This window comes from Mya arenaria, chromosome 8 (assembly GCF_026914265.1).
Source record: "Mya arenaria isolate MELC-2E11 chromosome 8, ASM2691426v1".
In the NCBI taxonomy this organism is placed as follows: domain Eukaryota; kingdom Metazoa; phylum Mollusca; class Bivalvia; order Myida; family Myidae; genus Mya; species Mya arenaria.
In genome coordinates, this window is record NC_069129.1 from 33,951,620 (window position 1) to 33,978,499 (window position 26,880).

At 37.4% G+C, this 26,880-nt stretch overlaps 3 protein-coding genes across 3 annotated transcripts; 2 read left to right on the forward strand and 1 right to left on the reverse strand.

Annotated features, from left to right (window-relative positions):
* Positions 1 to 1,944: 1,944 nt before the first annotated feature.
* On the reverse strand, positions 1,945 to 6,167 carry LOC128245027 (LITAF domain-containing protein-like). Its single transcript, XM_052963221.1, has 4 exons — positions 6,018 to 6,167; positions 4,687 to 4,749; positions 4,067 to 4,259; positions 1,945 to 3,004 (listed from the first exon to the last, which is right to left on the reverse strand). Exons 2-4 carry the CDS (start codon positions 4,736 to 4,738, stop codon positions 2,896 to 2,898), a joined length of 354 nt encoding a protein of 117 aa, XP_052819181.1. The 5' UTR covers positions 4,739 to 4,749; positions 6,018 to 6,167; the 3' UTR covers positions 1,945 to 2,895.
* A 916-nt stretch (positions 6,168 to 7,083) lies between these two features.
* On the forward strand, positions 7,084 to 13,422 carry LOC128244153 (lipopolysaccharide-induced tumor necrosis factor-alpha factor homolog). The gene is made up of 3 exons (XM_052962169.1): positions 7,084 to 7,134; positions 7,618 to 7,813; positions 13,292 to 13,422. Exons 1-3 carry the CDS (start codon positions 7,084 to 7,086, stop codon positions 13,420 to 13,422), a joined length of 378 nt encoding a protein of 125 aa, XP_052818129.1.
* Positions 13,423 to 23,663: 10,241 nt separating this feature from the next.
* On the forward strand, positions 23,664 to 26,468 carry LOC128244154 (repetitive organellar protein-like). Its single transcript, XM_052962170.1, has 4 exons — positions 23,664 to 24,039; positions 24,071 to 25,229; positions 25,487 to 25,884; positions 26,233 to 26,468. Exons 1-4 carry the CDS (start codon positions 23,664 to 23,666, stop codon positions 26,466 to 26,468), a joined length of 2,169 nt encoding a protein of 722 aa, XP_052818130.1.
* The last annotated feature ends 412 nt before the right edge of the window (positions 26,469 to 26,880 follow it).

Genomic DNA, 26,880 nt, shown 5'->3' on the forward strand with positions numbered 1-26,880 from the left:
TGCTTTATATTTTAGTGCAAACAAAGTAAACGTACTTTTGCCTACCTTATGCATATTTTAACACATCTAAAAACCCTTCTACCTTAATGCTAGGCTGTTCGATATTTTTGACAAATTTTGTCTGAAGTACACATTGAATTGAGAATCAGACAATGTTGGGAAAAAAAACTATTATTTTGATAAACGACCAAAAACGATTAAATCGCTTAAATTTAAATGCCAACACAATTTGCAGACCATAAGGAATGTTTGGGTGTAATTTTGGAACACCAGAGTCACTAAGTATAAATGTGTTTATTCTGTGGTGAAAAGGCCAGCGTCAGTTGGGAAAACAACCTAATTATGGGCGTTTTTCAAGCATTTATAGCATTTCAGTCTTATAGCATTTCTATCGGCCGCGATGCCAAATATTTCACAATTCACTTTGTAGAGGATGGTGACTTTGGACTCTATGTACATTCTACCTTTCAATATTGACTCTAGTTTAGCAAGTATGCCTTCGGATATGGAAAATAGTGTAGACCTGGTATCCATGACTGTGGGTATTTTGATTACCCTGTAAATTCTACTGTGGGTATTTTGATTACCCTGTAAATTCTACTGTGGGTATTTTGAATACCCTGAAAATTCTACTGTGGGTATTTTGAATACCCTGTAAATTCTACTGTGGGTATTTTGAATACCCTGACAATTCTGCTGTGGGTATTTTGAATACCCTGACAATTCTGCTGTGGGTATTTTGAATACCCTGACAATTCTGCTGTGGGTATTTTGAATACCCTGAAAATTCTGCTGTGGGTATTTTGAATACCCTGACAATTCTGCTGTGGGTATTTTGAATACCCTGACAATTCTGCTGTGGGTATTTTGAATACCCTGAAAATTCTACTGTGGGTATTTTGAATACCCTGTAAATTCTACTGTGGGTATTTTGATTACCCTGTAAATTCTACTGTGGGTATTTTGAATACCCTGTAAATTCTACTGTGGGTATTTTGAATACCCTGTAAATTCTACTGTGGGTATTTTGAATACCCTGTAAATTCTACTGTGGGTATTTTGAATACCCTGTAAATTCTACTGTGGGTATTTTGAATACCCTGAAAATTCTACTGTGGGTATTTTGAATACCCTGTAAATTCTACTGTGGGTATTTTGAATACCCTGTAAATTCTACTGTGGGTATTTTGAATACCCTGAAAATTCTGCTGTGGGTATTTTGACTACTTTGCCATTTTTGAGGTGTGGGTATTTTGACCGTGGGTATTTTGAGTGGTACCCTTAGTTGATACACCTTATTAATTAAACAGGATTTTTTTTATTTTAAAAGCTATGTAATATCGTCATGAAGTATGATTCAAAATATTATCAATTACTTGTCCATAAAAAATGCATTGAAATCAGTTCACTAAAGAATGTCTGTGTCTCGGTGCAGTTTCTTTTCTGGTGCCTGTATGCAAGAAATCTCTAAAAACGGCACCTAAGAATTTTAGGACAGAATATCACCTTTTTAATACCTGGTCCATTCTTGTAAATTTATTGTCACGGCATGGAGGTCATTAATTCCCTGATTTGTCACTTCCGCCCCATGGATTTCTATAAAACGACCCTTAATCCGAGAAATTAGCTCGCCGTAACAATACAAAATCAATGCTTTATCGCTGTAAGACGCGACATGAGTTAAATAAAAAAGAAATCAAACTGTGTCCTTAATCAAACAAAATCATTCTTGTATTGGCAAGAAATTAACAACACAACTCGTGTTCTATGGCGAATGATGATTTAATCAGAGTATTTTATTTCCGATCACAGCATGTTAACAAGTGATGTAGGAAGTAATGTTTGAGTTATATAAAGTTTGCATGCCAGCCTGCTTGATCGTGTGGAACTGACGAACCTTGCATGTACATACATCCGAACTTCAATAAAGAATTAGTATAAAGCCAGAGTTTCATTGTTTATTTATATACAAGAGTGATTTATGTCACACCACTGAACTTAAAAACATTGGTAAAATATAAATGATCCAATCCTCGAAATCTATTGAAAATCCTTCTAGCAAAGGATAAAACAATAAAAATTAAACTTTTGCTTCACCTTTGAATATAAAGCACATTGGCTGTAATGTTATGTCAAAAATGTCAACTGTTATTCTGTATGGAAATTTTGGGAAAAAAACCAACAAAAATCAAATGTGATACAAGTTTAAATATGATATTAGTTTCATAACAATATTCACAAAAAGACAATAACAAACAATAACAATCAAGAAATGTTACACCGACAGCAGGGCCTCTCGGTCTGCAGGCGAGACTGTATGCGCTACAATAACGGCGACAGATGATTACATCAGGTTTTATGAAACATATGAACACATTTTGTTATATTGGAAGAATTTGTAATAATTCAAGAACAATTATATTACATTATTCTCAGAAGGTCGCTGTGAAGAAAAGCACTTTGGACAAAATTCTCCATCTTTGTCCAAGGTTATCCACAAGTTTTGCTATAAGTCATAAGGTTAGCAGTGGGGCTAAATGCAACCAGTTTTTTTCTTCTTTTTCCAAAATATAAACCAACACAATGGTCAAAATAGAGTGTATGTGCGTATATTTAGTAAAAAAAACAATATAACTACTGTATTCAGGCCATATGTATACTTCTTATTATGCAAATTTAACAACAACTAACCAATAACAGCAACAACAAAAATATAAAAAACAAAGATCAACGTAACAAAATCAAGTACTCTGAAATCTTATGGTGATAAATCACTATTGAATCTTTCTGAACATCGACTATTTACATAGAAATCCTGCAAAATGACATTAAAGGAACCAAACTTCCGCATTAAACAAATCATCGTATAATTATCATATGCATGACGTTTGCTTATCACATCCGGTTGAACCTTCCAACCTGTTGGTTACAGTTGGGGCACCTGTGAACTACGTCTTTCATGGGTTCCATGCAGAACGGAATCAGACAGCAGCCTAGTGGAAAACTGGAGAGAGAAAATATCATAACAAATAAGCCACATGTACAGTGCACGTTGTCCAACGTATTTTTTTGCCGAATTGGAGATATGTTCAATGCGGAACATAACGGCGTATTCTTTTGAGTAGTTCAGTGCATTGAAGGATGTTTTGTCCGATAAGTGAGTTTATACTTTTATCACTTTTATTGCAATATAAATACGCCTACCTAGACATTGTAAGCTCCTCTCGGGGTTTTAAGCAATGGTTCTAGAGGCCTTTAAAACATCTTTTATGATTGCCGTGGATGTTTTATGCAGTTTTTGTTTGCTGCTGAATCAGAATAATTGTGTGAAAGGAGTTCAATAGAAACAAATGTATTGCTGAGACAGTTTGGGTTATTTTTCAACATACAATATTACATTGTTATCTTCATGTATTTCAACATGAATTCACTTCTGTTCAATTCTGTTCAGATTATATTGAAAAGTAAATATTAATAGCTAGTCAGCTATTTCAAGATTTTCTGACATTTTGAAACTGCAGTAATTCATAGTTGTTTTGTGTTAGATCGTTGGTAAGAGTGGCCCCTTTGATAAATCTGGAGACAAAATATATAATTTTAGGTTGAATGTCACTAAATGTTGTACAGGACAAAAGTATGACGTTCATTGCCATCCAACGACTGTGTATGAATGCGGAATAAACTTTATGCGGTCTTATAAGGCACACAACAACGTAAAAACGCTTTACGGTTTATAAATTACTAATTTTGAATATTTTAGATGCTAATATTTCAATTAACCTTTGAACTTGTTTATTATAATCTCCATTAGTGCAACTACTTTTCTTTGCTATTATTTGATTTGTCAGGGTTTTGTCGTTGTTGTTGGTGGTGGGGGAGGGATTCGACGGTCTAAAACCTACTCCTTTCCTTCTATATGACGCAAACTATCGAATTAATAAGGCATGACTTTGTGTTTGAACCAACTATGTTAAAATACATGGCAATCATGCGAATGTATACTGGAATATAGACCTCGCGGAATTAAAGTTAGTAACTATTGGTGATTAAATGCTACAATACTTACAAGAGGAATATCAGAAAGCAGGCGAGCCAGGTGAGGGTGCCGTTCTCAAAATAGGTGGAGGTAACCACGTCCGCCTGGCAAAACATGCAGCGCATGCGCAGGGGAACCTCCCGGAAGTGCTGCACGACGAACGCTTGTGGCTGCACGTAAACCGTAGTCGGGGGCGCGCCAACGGATATCGGAGTGTTCTCGTCTGGAAAACAGTAAGGTAGAGAATAATTGGACATAGAGATGTTGTCCGGTCAAAACCACAGGTGACAGAAGCAAATTATGGCTATGTTGGTTATATAGTCTGTATTCGTGCTAGGACAATAGGCTATGGAAACTTAAACATAGTTTGCTTCTGTCCCCTGTTTTCAAAACGACATCATAAACCCCGATGATACAGATAAGGTGCAATACGTTTCTATCGGAAATAGTCAATTAATTCCAATGTAAACGTATATGCTCGATTGGTACCCCCAGTTTCATCATCTTCGATAACTTAATGTTGTACATGTATATACATTGATCCTCGCACGGCACACGGTGTAAATGGATACGTTCGTCAAATTGATTTCGCAACAACAATTGGGTCATTATATACCATTAATATATAGCGTGTAAAAGTCGGAATTTACTTGGGGGAGGGGCGGTGCCCTTTTCCGCGTACGGTGGGGGTTGGTCGCTCATTCCGTCTTCCACTGTAAAGAGAGAAAACTTTTTTATAATACCCTGATGTATTATCAGTGTTTTTTTTAATCGTTTTTATCGCCTGTGCCTTGCAAATTGGGAAAAAATTGACTTTGGGGAAAAATACAAAATCAGGCCAAGATACCTAATATAATGGAAAATATAAATGTTTATGCATACATTATGCTGTGAAAAAGTAAGTCTGATCAATATTGTGTTCATATTTAATAAATTCATTGCTTTTTCATTTATTAATGTTATCTGCTTTTGTCAAGTTGGGAAAAATATATAAACATTTGGGGAAAATGGACAGTTTTTGGCAAGGGGAAACAGCCTTTAGAAGGCAGTAAATTGCACCAAAAAAAAATCACTGAGTATGCATTATGAACTTAATAATTTTAGTTCGTGTTTTTAGTGAACATCATGATTTCCAACCATCACCATGAAAGGGAAGTACGGAACTGGAAGTTAATTGCAATCAGGAGTGGTATTCAAGTACGATGTAGCTAATCGGATTGCTCGATATGAATAACGGACCTATTCAGTGAATGGAATCAATGATGTATGACCATAAGATTGACTAAAGTTGCATTTTTAATAAAAGTCCATGAAGCAATCAGGCAATTATGACATGACTTTAAACAGAATTAACATACTACATTATAATAATTAAGTTTTTCCATCTGAAAACTATCATTTAGACCGAGTTATGCAGTGCTGATAAGCCCAAAGCGAAGGTAGATTTTCAATTTGCGAACGTTTGACGTTTTCAGGTTATCTTACGGCAGTACTATGCCACCATTGCTTTATATAGTATTCATTGATGCATACATGGCGGTACAGTCTATTTAAAATAAGCTTAACAGTAATGGTACTAAACATGTACAAAAGAATACATGATAGCTCCTGGTATGCATTCTAAAAGGTGTAATGAGCAAATTCAAAAATCTTATCAAGATGATCTAGTGGAAATCGCAAATCATTTATATATACAAGTAGGTAACCAGTTCCTGCTAGAAGCCAAAACTACAATTATATAGATAAGTGGCAACACGAATCTTATCTAGTTAACCAGTTATAAAGTTACTCATCAAGTGAAATTCGCAAACCATATAAGTAGTTAACATGTAACACCGAAAACAATTCGCAAACCATAACACGTTATCTTAGTTCTTACGGCAGAACTTATATATGCCACCATTAATTCTGATATAGAGCTAATAAAATACAAACATATACTAGTAAAAAAATGACATGATGGAAAAGGATGGACACTGACCTTATTGTTAAAGAAATAGTTATACTCCTATCACCACAAATCCTTAACACTTCATCGTAAACACTTTTGATTTCTTATGTTATAACTTCCTATTTTGTGTGTATTTCGTAACACTTCCGTTCCACATGACTTGATTCTCATGTGAGCATTATAAATAGATACTGATGTACCAGTAAGAATGATTTTAAAAGTGAGGTTGAGAAAACATTTGTTTCTAATTTTCATAATTACTTCTATTTTATTAAAATATATACATATATAAATTCATAAATATTTATGTATGTATAAATATATATTAATAACACAATTACCAACCTTAATATTAAACTTTTACGAAAGTAAGTGAATGAAGTTTTATCACAAAATATAACATGTACGTAAGCATGTAAATGTATGTACTTTTATTTTAGATAAAAGCTTTAAATGCCACGTTTTCCTCCAAATTGTAAATTTATCCGTCCAGAAGTTAATAACCATTGATCATATTCAGTAAGTGCAAATATGGAAAAATACAACAGCTGGCGGCCTAAATCTAGGCTTTTTAATCAGTATTTGTAATATGAACCGAAAAGTAAACAATGTATTGTATATTTATACAAGAAACAAGCTTCAATTGTGCACCAGTCAACTGGTACCACGCACCCCCCCCCCCCCCCGCCCGCCAGGTCCGGGGAATAGCCGGGACTTTGACTTTCGGTGCAGCCAACCCCGGGTAAAATCCCCGCCCTGTCCCAGAGACTCAATATAAGGCCCAATCTCCGCTAAATTTGGCGCTATGACAAAACCACCGCGGTCACCCGGCCCTGCGGGGCCCCCTGAAAAGTAAAAACACGACCCTTTTCCCCGGTATACCCCCGGACCTTGGAGGGCTGTGGTTACAATTGACTGGTGCATTAAGATACAATAATCTTTAGTAAAGTCGGGTATATGATAACAATAAACATTAGGTCAATGAGGTATTCCCGACATGAATAAAACAAACACACATAACATGATTAAAATATTTATAACCGTTGAATGAATTTGTGACCTGAAAATAAAAGCATATAGTTTTACATAGGTTACTATGGGAGCATATTACCGTCGTAAGATACCCCGTGATAGCGTTCGCGTAATAGTATGTTACTTACTAAGTCACGGGAATTCGCAAACCATAACTTGTTAACCTGTTAATGTTGTAAAGCTAAAAAAGGTAACTGGTGGCAGTTCTGCGCTCTTTCAAGCCTGTTTTAGTCTTATAATATTTATCTTACCAAAAAAAAAAGTAACGCAAATATTAACTAGATAGCGCCCCAAGTGAGTTCCGTCTTTTACAAACAACATATTATAAAGTGACCAAGTTACTGCTGCGAAATGAATTTGACAAACATATCCATTTAAATACTAAGAACTTTGAGAGGACCAATGGATATACATTATGAAGTTGTAAGAGATCGTTAAACTATGGCTACGAATCGAGCGTAAGCATTTGTTTTGTTATTTAAATTTAGTTAATCACATCGGAAAAAAGACGTATTGCACCTTATGTTTGATGTGTCGTTTTGACTGAACACCATCTCGATGAACATTTACTCTCTTCCGTTACTGTTTTCCAAACGAGAACAATCCGATATCCGTTGGCGCTCCGCCGATTACGGTTTACGTGCAGCCACAAGCGTTCGTCGTGCAGCAGTTTCGGGAGGTTCCCCTGCGCATGCGCTGCATGTTTTGCCAGGCGGACGTGGTTACCTCTACCTATTTTGAGAACGGCACCATTACCTGGCTTTTGTGTGCAAAAGATAGCACTTGTACAAAATGTAAGACAATCTTATTATTCTTCTGAAGCGTGGCATATAGTACTGGAAGGTTGACATATACATGTATATAGTTATCGAAGTGTGACATATAGTAATCGAAGAGTGGCATTTATAGTGATCGAAGAATGGCATAACGTCATCGAAGAGTGGCACATATAGTAATCTAAGAGTGGCATATAAAAATCGAAGAGTGGCATATAGTCATCGAACAGTGGCACATATAGTAATCTTAGAGTGGCATATAGTAATCGAAGAGTGCCATATAGTAATCGAAGTGTGGTATATAGTACTCGAAGAGCGGTATATAGTCATCGAAGAGTGGCATATAGTAATCGAAGAGTGGCATATAGTAATCGAAGGGCGGCATATACTAATCGAAGAGTGGCATATATAGTAATCTAAAAGTGGCATATAGTAATCTAAGAGTGCCACATAGTAATCGAAGAGTGGCATATAGTAATCGAAGGGCGGCATATAGTCATCAAAGAGTTGCACATACAGTATTCTAAAAGTGGCATATATTCATCGAAGAGTTGCATATAGTAATTTAAGAGTGGCATATAGTAATCGAAGGGCGGCATATAGTAATCGAAGGGCGGCATATAGTCATCGAAGAGTTGCATATAGTAATCTAAGAGTGGCATATAGTAATCTAAGAGTTGCATATAGTAATCTAAAAGTAGCATATATTCAACGAAGAGTTGCATATAGTAATCAAAGAGTGGCATATATTCATCGAAGAGTTACATATAGTAATCTAAGAGTGGTATATAGAAATCGAAGGGTGGCATATAATAATCGAAGGGCGACATATAGTCATCGAAGAGTTGCATATAGTAATCTAAGAGTGGCATATAGTAATCGAAGGGCGGCATATAGTCATCGAAGAGTTGCACATATAGTAATCTTAGAGTGGCATATAGTAATCGAAGGGCGGCATATAGTCATCGAAAAGTTGCACATATAGTAATCTTAGAGTGTCATATAGTAATCTAAGAGTGGCATATAGAAATCGAAGGGCGGCATATAGTCATCGAAGGGCGGCATATAGGCATCGGAGAAAGGCACATATAGTAATTGAAGGGCGGCATATAGTAATCTAAGAGTGGCATATAGAAATCGAAGGGCGGCATATAGTCATCGAAGGGCGGCATATAGGCATCGGAGAAAGGCACATATAGTAATTGAAGGGCGGCATATAGTAATCTAAGAGTGGCATATAGTAATCGAAGGGCGGCATAAAGTCATCGCAGAGTTGCGCATAAAGTAATCTTAAAGTGGCATATATTCATCGAAGAGTGGCATATAGTAATCTAAGAGTGGCATATATAGTAATCTAAAAGTGGCATATATTCATCGAAGAGTGGCATATGTTCATCGAAGAGTGGCATATAGTAATCTAAGAGTGGCATATAGTAATCTAAGAGTGGCATATATAGTAATCTAAAAGTGGCATATTTATATCGAAGAGTGGCATATATTCATCGAAGAGTGGCATATAGTAATCTAAGAGTGGCATATATAGTAATCTAAAAGTGGCATATAGTAATCTAAGAGTGCCATATAGTAATCGAAGAGTGGCATATAGTAACCGAAGGGCGGCATATAGTCATCGAAGAGTTGCACATACAGTATTCTAAAAGTGGCATATATTCATCGAAGAGTTGCATATAGTAATTTAAGAGTTGCATATATAGTAATCTAAAAGTGGCATATATTCATCGAAGAGTGGCATATATTCATCGAAGAGTGGCATATAGTAATCTAAGAGTGGCATATAGTAATCTAAGAGTGGCATATATAGTAAACTAAAAGTGGCATATAGTTATCTAAGAGTGCCATATAGTAATCGAAGAGTGGCATATAGTAATCGAAGGGCGGCATATAGTCATCGAAGAGTTGCACATACAGTATTCTAAAAGTGGCATATATTCATCGAAGAGTTGCATATAGTAATTTAAGAGTGGCATATAGTAATAGAAGGGCGGCATATAGTAATCGAAGGGCGGCATATAGTCATCGAAGAGTTGCATATAGTAATCTAAGAGTGGCATATAGTAATCTAAGAGTTGCATATAGTAATCTAAAAGTAGCATATATTCAACGAAGAGTTGCATAAAGTAATCAAAGAGTGGCATATATTCATCGAAGAGTTACATATAGTAATCTAAGAGTGGTATATAGTAATCGAAGGGTGGCATATAATAATCGAAGGGCGACATATAGTCATCGAAGAGTTGCATATAGTAATCTAAGAGTGGCATATAGTAATCGAAGGGCGGCATATAGTCATCGAAGAGTTGCACATATAGTAATCTTAGAGTGGCATATAGTAATCGAAGGGCGGCATATAGTCATCGAAGAGTTGCACATATAGTAATCTTAGAGTGTCATATAGTAATCTAAGAGTGGTATATAGAAATCGAAGGGCGGTATATAGTCATCGAAGAGTGGCATATAGTAATCTAAGAGTGGCATATAGTAATACTTTATGCGCAACTCTTCGATGACTGTATGCCGCCCTTCGATTACTATATGCTACTCTTAGATTACTATATGCCACTAAAAGATTTCTATATGTGCCTTTCTCCGATGCCTATATGCCGCCCTTCGATGACTATATGCCGTCCTTCGATTTCTATATGCCACTCTTAGATTACTATATGTGCAACTCTTCGATGACTATATGCCGCCCTTCGATTACTATATGCCACTCTTAGATTACTATATGCAACTCTTAGATGACTATATGTCGCCCTTTGATTACTATATGTGCCACTCTTCGATGCCTATATACCACTCTTAGATTACTATATGCCACTCTAAGATTACTATATGTGTCTTTCTTCGATGCCTATATGCCACTCTAAGATTAATATATGTGCAACTCTTTGATGACTACATACCGCCCTTCGATTACTATATGCCACTCTAAGATTACTATATTTGCCACTCTTCGATTAATATATGCCACTTTTAGATTACTATATGTGCAACTCTTCGATGACTATATGTCGCCCTTCCCTTCGATTACTATATGCCGCCCTTCGATTACTATATGCCACTCTTAATGAATATATGCCACTCTAAAAGTGGCATATGTTCATCGAAGAGTGGCATATAGTAATCTTAGAGTGGCATATAGTAATCTAAGAGCGGCATATAGTCATCGAAGATTTGCGCATAAAGCAATCTAAAAGTGGCATGTATTCATCGAAGAGTGGCATATAGTAATCTAAGAGTGTCATATAGTAATCGAAGGGCGGCATATAGTCATCGAAGAGTGGCATATAGTTGTCTTAGAGTGGCATATAGTAATCGAAGGGCGGCATAAAGTAATTGAAGGGCGGCATTTAGGCATCGAAGAAATGCACATGTAGTAATCTTACTAATTAGTAATCTAAAAGTGGCATATATTCATCGAAGAGTGGCATATAGTAATCTTAGAGTGGCATATAGTAATCGAATATTTGCGCATAAAGTAATCTAAAAGTGGCAAATATTCATTAAGAGTGGCATATAGCAATCTAAGAGTGGCATATATAGTAATCTAAAAGTGGCATATATTCATCGAAGAGTGGCATATAGTAATCTAAGAGTGGCATATAGTAATCGAAGGGCGGCATTTAGTCATCGAAGAGTGGCATATAGTAATCTAAAAGTGGCATATATTCATCGAAGGGCGGCATATAGTCATCAAAGAGTTGCACATATAGTGATCTTAGAGTGGCATATAGTAATCGAAGGGCGGCATATAGTCACCGAAGCGTTGCGCATAAAGTAATCTAAAAGTGGCATATATTCATCGAAGAGTGGCATATAGTAATCTAAAAGTGGCATATAAAGTAATCTAAAAGTGGCATATATTCATCGAAGAGTGGCATATAGTAATCTTAGAGTGGCATATAGTATTCGAAGGGCGGCATATAGTAATCAAAGAGTGGCATATAGTAATCTTAGAGTGGCATATAGTAATCGAAGGGCGGCATATAGTAATCGACGGGCGGCATATAGGCATCGAAGAAAGGCACATATAGTAATCTAAAAGTGGCATATAGTAATCTAAGAGTGGCATATAGTAATCGAAGGGTGGCATATAGTCATCGAAGAGTTGCACATATAGTAATCTAAAAGTGGCATATATTCACGAAGGGTGGCATATAGAAATCTAAGAGTGGCATATAGTAATCGAAGGGCGGAATATAGTCATCGAAGAGTTGCACATATAGTAATCTAAAAGTGGCATTTATTCACGAAGGGTGGCATATAGTAATCTAAGAGTGGCATATAGTAATCGAAGGGCGGCATATAGTCATCGAAGAGTTGCACATATAGTAATCTAAAAGTGGCATATATTTATCGAAGAGTGGCATATATAGTAATGTTACAGTGGCATATAGTAATCGAAGGGCGGTGTGTAGTCATCAAAGAGTTGCACATATAGTAATCTTAGAGTGGCATATAGGCATCGAAGAAAGACACATATAGTAATCTTAGAGTGGCATATAGTAATCTAAGAGTGGCATATAGGCATCGAAGAATTGCAGATATAGTAATCTTAGAGTGGCATATAGTAATCTAAGAGTGGTATATAGGCATCGAAGAGTGGCACATATAGTAATCAAAGAGTGGCATATGAAAATCGAAGAGTGACACATATAGTAATTTTAGAGTGGCATATATCCATCGAAGAGTGGCATTTAGTAATTGAAGGGTGGCATATAGTGTTTTGAAAAGTGGCATATAGTAATCGAAAAGTGGCATATAGTAATGGAAGAGTGACATATAGTTATCGAAGGGTGGCATATAGTAATCGAAGAGTGGCACATATAGTCATCTAAGAGTGGCACATATAGTCATCTAAGAGTGGCATATAGTAATCAAAGAGTGGCAGATATAGTCATCGAAGAGTGGCACATATAGTCATCTAAGAGTGGCATATAGTAATCGAAGGGTGGCATATAGTAATCGAAGGGTGGCATATAGTAATCTAAGAGTGGCATAAAGTTACCGAAGAGTAGCACATGGTTTTCGAAGGGTGGCATATAGTAATATAAAAGTGGCATATAGTAATCGAAGAGTGGCACATATAGTCATCTAAGAGTGGCACATATAGTCATCTAAGAGTGGCATATAGTAATCTAAGAGTGGCAGATATAGTCATCGAAGAGTGGCACATATAGTCATCTAAGAGTGGCATATAGTAATCGAAGGGTGGCATATAGTAATCTAAGAGTGGCATAAAGTTATCGGAGAGTAGCACATGGTTTTCGAAGGGTGGCATATAGTAATATAAAAGTGGCATATAGTAATCGAAGAGTGGCATAAAGTAATTAAGGAGTGGCATATACTTATCGAATAGTGTCACATGGTAATCGAATAGTGTCACATAGTAATCGTATTATTCGGTCGTTACAATCTTGTCTCAGCATTAACTTTTTTACGATTGACCTCCTAACACCTGCACTGTACATGTAGGTTATAAGTTGTTTGCCTCCAGTGTTCCACTAGGCTGCTGTCTGATTCCGTTCTGCATGGAAGACATGAAAGACGTTGTTCACAGGTACCCCAACTGTAACCAACAGGCCGGAAGGTTCAACCGGATGTGATATTACCAAGCCCATTTTGACGGCAACTCTTTAACAGACGTCACACATATACAATGATTTCTTCAATGAGGGGGTTAGGTTATTTTATGGCAGTTTGCAGGATCCCTATGTAAATAGTATCCAGATTAAGAAGGGTTCTGTCTCGAATTGTCTCGATTTGGTTCGTAACAAGACTGGCTAATTTTACAGATTTCCTTGTTTCAATCACTTTTTTAGCTTATAGGTTTGTTGTTATTGTTGTTGTTTTTGAATTTGCGTTATATGATGATTCATACGGCCTGAATAAAGTAGTTGTATTAGTTTATTTGAAAATATAGGCACATAATACTGGTTGTATTAGGTTCCTCGAACACTTTACCTCACTCCGAAGTAATGGCTTACTGGTATAGTAAACCATGTCATTATTTAAATGGAATACTTTTTTTCAAAATGCTTTTGTTCAAAGCGACCAGCAGAATATAAATATAAATTTTGAATGTACATAACTTTCACTTGAATGATCTTTCACCGTCTGCAATAAACTGGCCCCATGGTGTAGTGGGTACAGTCCCGCCTGATGACCGAGAGCACACCCGGATCGATCCAGATTGATATAAAAAACTGAAATGCTATAAATGTTATCAAAAATCAAAGCGCTTAATGCGTTGAAAGGCTGCGAGACGAATCTACTGGTACCAAAATCTTAACGCGAATGAGTAATTTTCACTTCCGGTTCAGTCTAAATTTGGTTTGTACTCGTCAAATCATTTCGTATGATACCAAACAGGACCAATGCATAGAGAAGAAACATCACTTTCAACTTTTTGATCCATAATTCAAATTTCGAGCCAACTGGGACAAATGGCACACTCTTTAAACGTGTATAATTATAGAACGATATGAGATAGACCACTATAAGTACATATGTTCTGAATCAACACGACGAGAATACGCTGGTTACAAAAGCTTAATTTTAAGCATGGGTGATTTTCACTTTCGGTTGAGTCTAATTCGGCGTCCACTCGTCAAACCATTTTCTTTTATACTAAACTGGATTATATTCGGCTATATGGGAGGTAAATGTGTTTGCATGCATGAGTAATTTCGGTTTTGGTCCAGTAAGTTGTTTGAATGTGCATTGGAATGATATTGTCCCGGCTCCGTTCGCTATATTCTTGATATGGGCCAAAGAGGTTTGGTGAGTAATTTACTTTGTTATTAGTTATTCTTGTTTAATAAACTACTGTTTATTTTCACTCAATAAATACTACTTACATCTGTTATATTTTTTATTAGGCGATTCTCTACTCCAGACAGCGTGTTTGGGTGAAGCAAGCACCGTGGTTCCTTTGGTGATAACACGGATTAACTTGAGTTAAATTTCACAAACATCGTCGTGTTAACCCTGCTCACGGGGAATCCACTGTTTACTTTTTGTCAATATTGGAGAAATAAGTAATAAAATACGCGCAAAATTGCACTATTTCGGATTAGAAATGGTTAAAGCAAAATTGACTGCAAAGCAAGGGGGCATACACGATTTACAAACATTTCGTGTTTAAACTCGATTTAAGACGTCCTAGTCCAGCGTCGGCAACACATCGGGCATGGACGTCGGATTTCGGCCGGTATCCAAACGTCAGTATAGTATATTCGAGAGATAAACGGTCTTTATACATCTGTTTTTCGGTCGCCGACGCCATGGCGGGAATCTAACGTCAGTCCGGCGTTATACTGACGCGCTAAGTTTCCTGGGTGCACATTCGAACATCTCACCGTTATCTGCAGCTCTTGAATTTACCTTACTTCAATCGACAGCAATCAGCAACTTCGTTCCATACTAGGGTTAAGTTATCGGCTGGCAAAATATTCCTGTTTCAGTTTAAGTAGTTTCCCTTGGACTATCTTATTAACTGAGGGGCACACTCTATGTTTACATTTGATCTATGCACAAAAGAAACGTATTAATTTAAATGCATTATTAGGTTAACTCATTTGACTTTAACGATCAAAACAAAAAAGCATAATTATGATTTGTGTTCAGATAAAATATATTAGCTTTTATAATTATAAATGGGGTCTTCAAGTTATAGCAATGTGGCCACAAATTCTTCTGTTAAAAAAAAAATACGCTAAAACGTTTAAAATAATCAAAAGGTTACATGCAGTCCATTTCTCAGGGGCGGATCCAGGAATTTACTTCAAAGGGGGACACAACCTTTTGACATTCACCCCTTCCCCTGAACCAACATTTAAATGGTTTAGAATATTGGCGGGGGTATGGGGTGCTTTGGAACTTCTCCTTACATAAAATTTCAAAAATATCTTGTCCGAAAGGTGCATTTTCGTGAGTATGTAATTACTTTTTCTCTCCGATATTGACATAAAAATTGAGACAACTTCAATTTAGGGGGGGGGGGAGGGCGTCAGGTGCACACCCCCTCCCGGAATCCGCCAGTGGTTCTGCTGAGGATAGTTGTTTTGATTTGCTGGCTGCAAACAAGCTATATGTGCATCTTGGGAAAACAGAAACAATGCCGGTAGCCTTTAACGATATTCCACAATACCTTGTTCTGACAATTAATAGTAGTCCACACATAGTGTAAACATAATTTGTATACAATGTTTGTAAACATAGTATAAACATAGTTTGTAAACGTAGTATAAACATAGTGTAAACATAGTTTGTAAACATAGTTTGTTAACATAGTTTGTAAACATAGTGAAAAAACATAGTATAAACTATATGATTAGGGCTAAGGTATATTTACAGAAATTGCAGGAACTTTAAATTATCCCTTAACATTCGTTGATTCAATGCTTCTTCTATTTATTTCTTGTTTTTATGTTTAAAGTGAAACAAAAAGACTGCAATTAGTATAGCATACATGTACATTGATTAATAATACGTGTAAAGAAAAATAGAAAATAAAAATATATAATAGTAATTTTTAATGCAATAATTGTATGTATGGAGACAGCAGAGTCAAGCCCGGTAGCTTCAAAAATTTCACTACGGCCTTGTTCAAAAGGACAGAGATCATAGATCACTTACCGAGAAGTTTCATTTCTTTCCTACTTCACGAGCAGTTAATATAAATATTGTTTAAAACGCCATTCAAAACTATAAAAGTAAAAGAAATCCCGAGTCAAAAATGCATTCATGTTTGTGTATACTTTACGATGTCACCAGTTAAGACGATTCCTAGAAAGTACCCAGACCACGTGTAAACAACGATCCGAGATTTAATTACCATGTACCCGAATGACATATTTATTAACTAAATAACTCAAAGGCTAATGTTCATTTATCTAATAAAACCTAATCCCACTGAGATAAGCACTTCCGTGACTTTGATCAAACGCAAGACTCGTTACAAGCGTTCAATGACCATTGATTTTTCAATATGGCCGCCACCTCGATTGACTTCCGGAATGATTCGAAAACTGGTGATGATCTTGTCTGAAATTTCCTTGATAGGAAATTGGAAAGCAATCCCAGTGATGTATCAAAGAGACTTGAGTAAAATTATAAAGTTGTTAATCAGGTGTTATTTGAATGGTGTATTATTTTTCCTGTAATGATACAAGTGTAGTCTATTAGTTTTGATCTGCCGTAACTGATGTACTGCGGTTCGGCACGAGGGACGCCGCGCTACAACCGGTCATGTTTTTAAGCAAGCGAGATAATTGGGAAATGCTTGGACATATAATGGCATTGTAATAGTATAGAGCTATGAATTATCTTCTCACTTCAACATACTGTAGAACAAATGTTATTGACATATAATTCGTTTTTCAAATCTTTTCAAAAGTGGCTAAACCCTGTCAAACATGATCTCTCTGCGTATCCTTTATTTGACCTACCTCAATCTTCACTCGAAACTCGCTATGTCGAATTCTGTTATCGCGATGTTCTGGTTATGTCGAACTTTTTCTACTTTTCATTTCGGTTATAACGAAGGTTCGTTATATCAAAGTATTTACCGAGATCTCAACGACTTCGACATAGCGAGTTTTGTTTGTATTCGTTTTCTCTATATTGGCCTCTATCATAAGGCTAAGAAAACCAATGTAAGTTTCCTGTGCATACCAATAGTAAATTCTCATTCGTTAGAGGCGGCTTGATAATTATACGCATAGCATCATCACTCTGGTGTACGAGCATGAGGGACATGAAACCGAGTTCATGAGCTGAAGAAATCAGCTATACAGAACAACAGATCATTGAACAGATCCCACACTACTTGCTATAAAGACGAGATGATCTGTGATTGTAAAAAGAGCGCAGTACTGAGTAAGGTTCCTCCACAATCAGAAATAATACAATTGCTTCATTGCTCGTTGTCATGCCAGTTGACGTTACCATTTTAGCAGCAAATTTGGCGCGCACATTTCAATGTTTAAGGATTGATTCTTATTTTTCCTGTGTCATGCAGTATGAACGCTCGGTCGCGACTTTTCCATTTTTCCAAGAAGCGCTAGCTTTTAACATTTTCAAAAAAACATCAAAGGAAACATATAAACAAGCTGGCATTTGTATAAAAGTAGATCAACATAAGATGTCTATTCACGGTGATTCACCAGCGTCCAATCAGAGTGTTGCTTTCTTGCAAAACACCGCCTACATGGGCCATGAAAGGTCGACCGGTTTATGCAAAATGAACGCAAATTTAATCGTACAGATAATCAAGTGCGAATGTAAACATTCGTTACTTGAACAACAAAAATGCATTTAAACATAACATCTTTTTGGTTATTTTTTAACCAATTCTTCTTTGAGCTTATTTTGGTCGTACTCTACGCTTGATTAATTGAAAGATACACAATAAACCCGGTTCATAGTTTCCGTCCGAATATTCCTCGAAACCATTATATATACGGGATCGATTGTTAGATGGGTAGCTACAACAATTACTAAAAGAGGAATCATTCTTGTCCTGTCTTCTCCTTCTATGACAAGGCCATTACAAGCTTTTAGCAGTCCGGAAAACCCGATATTATCTTGTCCAAAACCTCGTTTGACGTTCTTCAAAATGTTAAGCAATGTTGTATTTAATTGCTGCCGTCAATTCTGTAAGATGTTATCGGGTAAAATATTAATTACAAGTACATTTACACTTCCGGTGTTCTAATGTTTGTTCCGTGATTTGATCTCGGTTCCAGGCAGGTAAATGGCCGCTATCATTCAAACCATTACATGTTGCCTTTTTACTCTTTTTTTTTGTACAATTCTGTAGAACAAACGTGTCAATGGAAATTCGATGGCACTCTTTTCTTAATGACACCAGGGTGGCGCGTATTTCGCTCCAAGTCAATTAAAGTATTGAGTTCTACCTGTTGTCACTGCATAAATCTTCACTCGGACTTTGTCCTCATTAACATGTAGTTGCATGAAAGAGCAGACCTCCTAAAACATTACATATCAAATTTACAGTTAAATCTGAAACTTTAACTGGGACCATTAAAATCCTGACTGCAACTAAGCCTGATTTTGATAGCAGCAGGTAACAGCTCTCTGTGTGTTCCTATAACTGTAAATTATCGAGTATGATAAGTATTTATATTTGCGCACCCAAGCCTCTGAAGTTTCATTTATGTCACAAGAAAGACGTAAGACAGATTGGATTGAAAAGAGCAGGCATATATCCAGTGCCAGGCGATTTATTAAAAAGCATGTACATTTTTTGTACTATTACGTAAAGTGAAACAAGACAATGCGACATAAAGTTGGACGGCCAAAAACCCGTCCAACTACAATAACATATGACATCGTAATAAAGGAGGATAGGTGGGAAGGTTTGTGGTTAAACAAATTTTAATTGCTACACGGACATTAATAATTTAGCTTAAAAAAATCCGCATACGAAAGCGAGGCTGATCTGAGGTTACATTCAACCATAAGAAATATAAATCACCTTATATGTTACACATATAAATTTTAATTATACACACGTTAGCAAGGAACGGTGGTGTATCATGCCCGCATGCACTTCAACGTACATATTTTCGGCCAACTCCTATCAAAGTATTTCAATATTCCTTAATCAAACATGACATATAAACAAGAAAATCGCCCTTATTTCGATATAAATTACACATGGCAAAATCGATCTTTGAGCCACCCTTAAAAATAAATACACACTCAATTTAATATTTGTTAAACAACTGCATAAAAACGACTGTTTTGCCGCAATGCTTTGGTGGTAAAAAAGTGGAGTATGGCCGTTCTGGCTGGTGTACTTCTCCTTATACGACACGATGTGATTGCCAATAAACAAATGTCTCGCTAGTTAACGAGCATCTCAAAACACACAAATTGCTACAAAAGATTAAATGTGTTTTTCGTGTTGAGCACTCGTGGGCCCTGGTCTTACAGCGCCCTTGCACAAATGAACAGAGCTGTAATTACAAAATATCCTCGCTAATATCCCTAATTTGGATTCTGCGTACCGTCGGTGACACGAGCTATATTGGCTTATAGGGCTGCTGCCAGAATCTTTTCTTTGCGTATCATGATTGATGAAAGGCCTCACTTGCCAGTTCAGGACGTTAATTTCCTAAGTAAGCGCGCGATGATGGTTTATTGTGCCGAGATGACATCCGCGAGTCGCCGCCGCCATCAGGCGTGTGGTCGCTGATGGTTCGCACTTAGACCAGCATTGTTTTGGCAAGTCTGATTTCGCTAAGTAATATTGAATACAACGTGCTCAGTAAATGGATTCCTTATGTTGTTAAATCGTCTCTTTTAAATACAAAATAGAATCAGAAAATGGAGGCCATTTTTTCTTATGAATATTCTGAAGAGATGATCTTGCATTCAAAAATACAATTTCAAAATTAATGTAAAGTTGTAATATACACAAATATTTCTTTCTTCAATGATTAATTTTGGCGGTCATATATGAGATCTTTAGCACGGACTAAGTTGCGATGTAGAATAACTTCACGACAGTTTGACCTAGATCATTGGAACTTGAGAAATGATGACCATTTTAATAATTGGGAGTCCATAGGAAAAAAACTTCATTAGTTGGGTAACCGGACGTTTCATATGACCATCAACATACACTGGTAGGTTTGATTTGATTCATAGATGCCACTGTTGTCTTGCGAATATTGCTTTGGATTACTTAGGCCACTACTTTTATATAAATTGGTTTACAAAACCGGCGGGTCTAATTTTTCGAAAAGTACAAAAAAAATAAAAAATGAATTTCACTTTTATTTTCAAAATTATTTTCCCGACCGTATTGGTTTTGGTGTGAAACGAAAGAAAAACGAATCGATAAGAGTACGAATGCAGTGGATCTCGACTGGTTTGTTGTTCCGTAGCCATATTCGCCAATTTATAGTGATATCATATGAGCAAGTCAACTGTTATGGCAGCGCCGTTGGCAATGGCGGAATTGACGATAGGAGTCATTCTTTGTATAAAATAATTAATTAAAATATGAAGGAGTTGTTAAAATAACAATAGCAATAAACATTTGCAAATTTAACAGCCGACACAAACAATAACTGTCACATGATTGTTGTTTTTTCCCGCTAATTTAGGTCATGAAAATATTGTTGTTTATAGATAAAAAAATAAAAGTGTCAGCGGCTGCCATCGAATAAGTAGACACAAATATCTGTAAATTATGTGTGAGAAAAACATTTTATAATATTTTATGGTTATATATCAAATAACAGTGCACAAAACGTGAGTGGTGAAATTGAAAGTAAAATTTCTAAGTTGACACCGGTGACCTAGTTTCACAAGTTTGGTCGGTGGTGTTTATGGATTTTAAATCACATAATGGTTTTGAAATACTTGTCATTGGGTCAATGTAAAGCTTGTGTTTATTCTAGATTACATTTTATTCATGTTTGGGTTAAAAAACAAACAAAGAGTTGAACACATGTGTCAATGACATTTACTCATGCCGGGAGTTGTGTGCAAAACATTTAGATAAAACAACACGGAAAACTATTTTGAATAAGTCCATTTCAATTTGTAATGAACTTGATATTTTACTATAAATGAGATTTGTTGTAGTCACCAAGGAATACTCTTTAAAATGAAAAAAAATTAAACAAGCATTAAGTATAGATGCCCTGTGAACGCATATATACACAAAATGGCGGAGTTGGGAGAAGATGAAAATATCCGATACATAATTATGGATTTCTCTGTCAGTTTGCTATCATTGGTACATAAAGTTAAGCCACATGCTAGATTTATTATTTTGTTATGTGATTTTTATGTACTGATGTGGTAATTTGCTGCAAGATTTGAATTTGAAATGGATTTGGTGAACAGCCCATGGTAAGTATCCCGGTCCGAAAATATCCAGACTTATCATGAATCGGGTTACACACAACTAGGACCCCGCATGGTAAGAGTTATTAAAACTCAAATCTAGGTCTTGTTAGGCTTTTAGTTTTTCAGGAATTGTTTTCACAATATTAAAGCTCAAATGTCTTCATAAATGTTACTTCCTTATTTACAAAATTGGTAATTATTTCACTTTATTGACATTTTCCAATATTAAAATAACTTAAATAATGTTTAGAAAATGTAATGTATTGTTTTAATACAGTGCAATTTTTGTGTATTTTAATGCGTAAAATTCGCCTCCTCTTTTTTTCAATTTAATATTGGTAAGTTTTTAAGTGTTCTGCATTCACTTTTGCTTTAGCATACCCTTAAAGCTAAACAGATGTCTTGCTGAGTGATATTCAATGTATCTTTGATTAAAAGTGTAGTTTATACATGTAAACATGTTTTATAGTCAATATCATTGATGTTTTATATGCACAGTATGTAAGATTTAAACTGTGTGTTTAATAAGAACTTTGAAACTTTGAGTGTATTAAAGCATGCATTAATAGCAGTTTAAGAATTTAAAATGACAAGTAAATGGTATAAAAGAAATTTTCACTGTTTTTATGTTGTTTTCTGATTTTCACCCTTTAAGAGTATGTTTTGTGACTTTTTTCCTTTTTTTTTTTTTTTTTTTTTCGACCACCCAGTGGACATTTTTTCCAAAAAATCTTGTAAACCAAAAAATAAAAAAGGAGTGGCCTTAATATCAAACACGATTGATTTAGAATAATGATACTTAACTGATCGTCCCATTGGTACTGTATTTCAAGAGATGGCGTAGTATCTGAATAAAAATAATAATATTATTTTAAAAAGTTTTGGTTCAAACGACTTTTTTCTTGTTCTATTTTGATTTAGTCGTTCTTTATCACTGCGTTTAGCTGACCTTACACAAGCTATAGAAGTTTTACACACTGTTTTACCATTATACACCCTCGAAACTGTCTGGTGTCATTAAGCATCCACTGCACCACTTCAGTCGACTGATCTCGGTATCCGCCTATACCCCTATACAGTCTGTCATTGTTTCGAATTGGAATACGATACAGTCGATTACTCTTGAGTGCTTATTTGGGCTCTTGCTGTTTTTGTAATCTGATTCCATAAAACGGGTTAATAACACCCCGGTGATTCGATATCTCTACCTGGAAAAGGGAAATGCAAACGATCCAAATTCATTACAAGAAACGCTATACCATTGTTGTAATTCAACAGTAAATACGTGTAATCGGAACCAAGTGGCTAATTTGTTTTCAGTTTGTTGAGTTCCAACAAAATCGGGCTATCGATCAGCCATTTGTGATTGTCCATACACGTGTATATCAGACCATTAAGCGTAATTTTCATTGTTATCGCTTACCGGGATAGCAAAATGGCGGCTTTACACCGGAAGTAAGCAAGGCTGCGTCAAAAGAACAGAATTGAACGAAATTAATAATTACAAATTAAAAACCACTTCGTAGAAAATTGTATCAATCGCAATCAATGTTATTCTACCATTAACACTTTACTGCATTGAAATTGCATTAATGACATTCATTTTTCACCTTTGTCTAAATATTTCCTCCGTTGTTATACCAAGCTGTGACGTTTGGGTATATTTCAATTGCGCTCTAGAATAGTAAAATATACTTTTTAAATACCGCATTCAATGTCATGAATGCTTTGCCTCAATATCGTCCCACCATTTTATGGTTTTGAAGAAATCCGAAGGTTGTTTCTTGTTTCGAAATTAAATCTAACTAATTATTTCTTGTTATTTTCAGTTATTTTATGTCTTGTTTTTATATATGAAAAACCCTCATAATGTTTGAGTGGAGATGTGTGTTCACATCGACGTAGCGATAAAAGCAAATCTCTGGTATAAAGAAAACACTATGAGTATAAATATATGTGTGAAAGACGTGAGCACAGAGACGCAGTGACCGGAGTAAGAAGTGAGCACATAGACACAACTACCGGAGTTAGAAGTGAGCACATAGACACAATTACCGGAGTTAGAAGTGAGCACATAGACACAACTACCGGAGTTAGAAGTGAGCACATAGACACAATTACCGGAGTTAGAAGTGAGCACATAGACGCAATTATCGGAGTTAGAAGTGAGCACATAGAAGCAATTACCGGAGTTAGAAGTGAGCACATAGACATAACTACCGGAGTTAGAAATGAGCACATAGACGCAGTGACCGGAGTTAGAAGTGAGCACATAGACGCAGTGACCGGAGTTAGAAGTGAGCACATAGACGCAGTGACCGGAGTTAGAAGTGAGCACATAGACTCAATTACCGGAGTTAGAAGTGAGCACATATGACCCAATTACCGGAGTTAGAAGTGGGCACAGAGACACAATTACCGGAGTTAAAAGTGAGCACATAGACGCAGTGACCGGAGTTAGAAGTGAGCACATAGACACAGTGACCGGAGTTAGAAATGAGCACATAGACGCAGTGACCGGAGTTAGAAGTGAGCACATAGACGCAGTGACCGGAGTTAGAAGTGAGCACATAGATGCAGTGACCGGAGTTAGAAGTGAGCACAAAGACGCAATTACCGGAGTTAGAAGTGAGCACATAGACACAACTACCGGAGTTAGAAGTGAGCGCATAGACGCAATTACCGGAGTTAGAAGTGGGCACATAGACACAATTACCGGAGTTAAAAGTGAGCACATAGACGCAGTGACCGGAGTTAGAAGTGAGCACATAGACACAGTGACCGGAGTTAGAAATGAGCACATAGACGCAGTGACCGGAGTTAGAAGTGAGCACATAGACGCAGTGACCGGAGTTAGAAGTGAGCACATAGATGCAGTGACCGGAGTTAGAAGTGAGCACAAAGACGCAATTACCGGAGTTAGAAGTGAGCACATAGACACAACTACCGGAGTTAGAAGTGAGCGCATAGACGCAATTACCGGAGTTAGAAGTGAGCACATAGACGCAATTACCGGAGTTAGAAGTGAGCACAAAGAGGCAGTGACTGGAGTTAGAAGTGAGCACATAGAGGCAGTGACTGAAGTCAGAAGTAAGCACATAGAGGCAGTGACTGAAGTCAGAAGTGAGAACATAGACTCAGTGACCGAAGTCAGAAGTGAGCACATAGACGCAGTGACCGGAGTTAGTAGTGAGCACAAAGAGGCAGTGACCGGAGTTAGAAGTGAGCACATAGACGCAGTGACCGAAGTTAGAAGTGAGCACAAAGAGGCAGTGACCGGAGTTAGAAGTGAGCACATAGAGGCAGTGACTGAAGTCAGAAGTAAGCACATAGACGCAGTGACTGAAGTCAGAAGAGAGAACATAGACTCAGTGACCGAAGTCAGAAGTGAGCACATAGACGCAGTGACCGGAGTTAGTAGTGAGCACATAGACGCAGTGACCGAAGTCAGAAAAGAGCACATAGCCGCAGTGACCGAAGTAAGAAGTGAGCACATAGACGCAGTGACTGAAGTAAAAAAGTGAGCACATAGACGCAGTGACCGAAGTAAGAAGTCAGCACATAGACGCAGTGACCGAGGTAAGAAGTGAGCACAAAGAGGCTGTGACCGAATTTATAAGTGAGCACAAAGAGGCAGTGACCGAAGTAAGATGTGAGCACATAGACGCAGTGACCGAAGTTATAAGTGAGCACAGAAGTGACTAAAGTAAGAAGTGAGCACATGGACACAGTGACGGAAGTAAGAAGTGAGCACACAGAGGCAGTGACCTGAGATAGGAGTGAGGACATAGACGCAGTGACCGAAGTCAGAAGTGAGCACATAGACGCAGTGACTGAAGTAAGAAGTGAGCACATAGACACAGTGTCCGAAGTCAGAAGCCAGCACATAGACGCAGTGACCGAAGTAAGAAGTGAGCACAACGAGGCAGTGGCCGAAGTTATAAGTGAGCACAAAGAGGCAGTGACCGAAGTAAGAAGTGAGCGCATAGACGCATTGACTGAAGTAAGAAGTGAACACATAGACGCAGTGACTGAAGTAAGAAGTGAGCACATAGACGCAGTGGGCGAAGTAAGAAGTCAGCACATAGACGCAGTGACCGAGGTAAGAAGTGAGCACAAAGAGGCTGTTACCGAATTTATAAGTGAGCACAAAGAGGCAGTGACCGAAGTAAGAAGTTAGTAAATAGACGCATTGACGGAAGTAAGAAGTCAACACAAAGAGGCAGTGACCGAAGTAAGAAGTGAGCACATAGACGCAGTGACTGAAGTAAGAAGTGAGCACATAGACGCAGTGACTGGAGTAAGAAGTGAGCACAAAGAGGCAGTGACCGAAGTCAGAAGTGAGCACATAGAGGCAATGACCGAAGTAAGAAGTGAGTAAATAGACACAGTCACTTGTATTAAAAGTGAGGACATAGACGCAGTGACAGAAGTAAGAAGTTAGAACACTGAGTCAAAGACCGGAGTTGGAAGTGCGCACATGGAGGCAAAGACTGGAGTTTGAAGTGAGGGCTTAGAGGCAGTGAACGAAGTAAGAAGTGAGGACAAAGACGCAGTGACCGGAGTTAAAAGTGACGACATAGAGACAATCACCGAAGATAGAAGAAAAAGCTTACAGGCAGTGACCGTTTATAGAATTGAGGCAGCGACCGGAGGGAAGACTGAGGACATGGACGCAGTGATCGGAGATAGGATGGAGAATATGGAGGCAGTGATCGGAGATAGGAGTGAGGACATGGGGGGCAGTGATCGGAGATAGGAGTGAGGGCATGGAGGCAGTGACCGGAGAAAGGAGTGAGGGCATGGAGGCAGTGATCGGAGATAGGAGTGAGGGCATGGAGGCAGTGATAGGAAAAAGGAGAGGGGACATGGAGGCAATGATCGGAGATAGGAGAGGGGACATAGAGGCAGTGATCGGAGATAGGAGTGAGGACATAGAGGCAGTGACCGAAGATAGGAGTGGGGGCATGGAGGCAGTGACTGGAGATAGGAGTGGGGGCATGGAGGCAGTGACCGAAGATAGGAGTGAGGGCATGGATGCAGAGACCAGTGATAGGAGTGGGGGCATGGAGACAGTGACCGAAGATAGGAGTGAGGGCATGGAGGCAGTGATCGGAGAAAGGAGAGGGGACACAGAGGCAATGATCGGAGATAAGAGTGAGGACATAGAG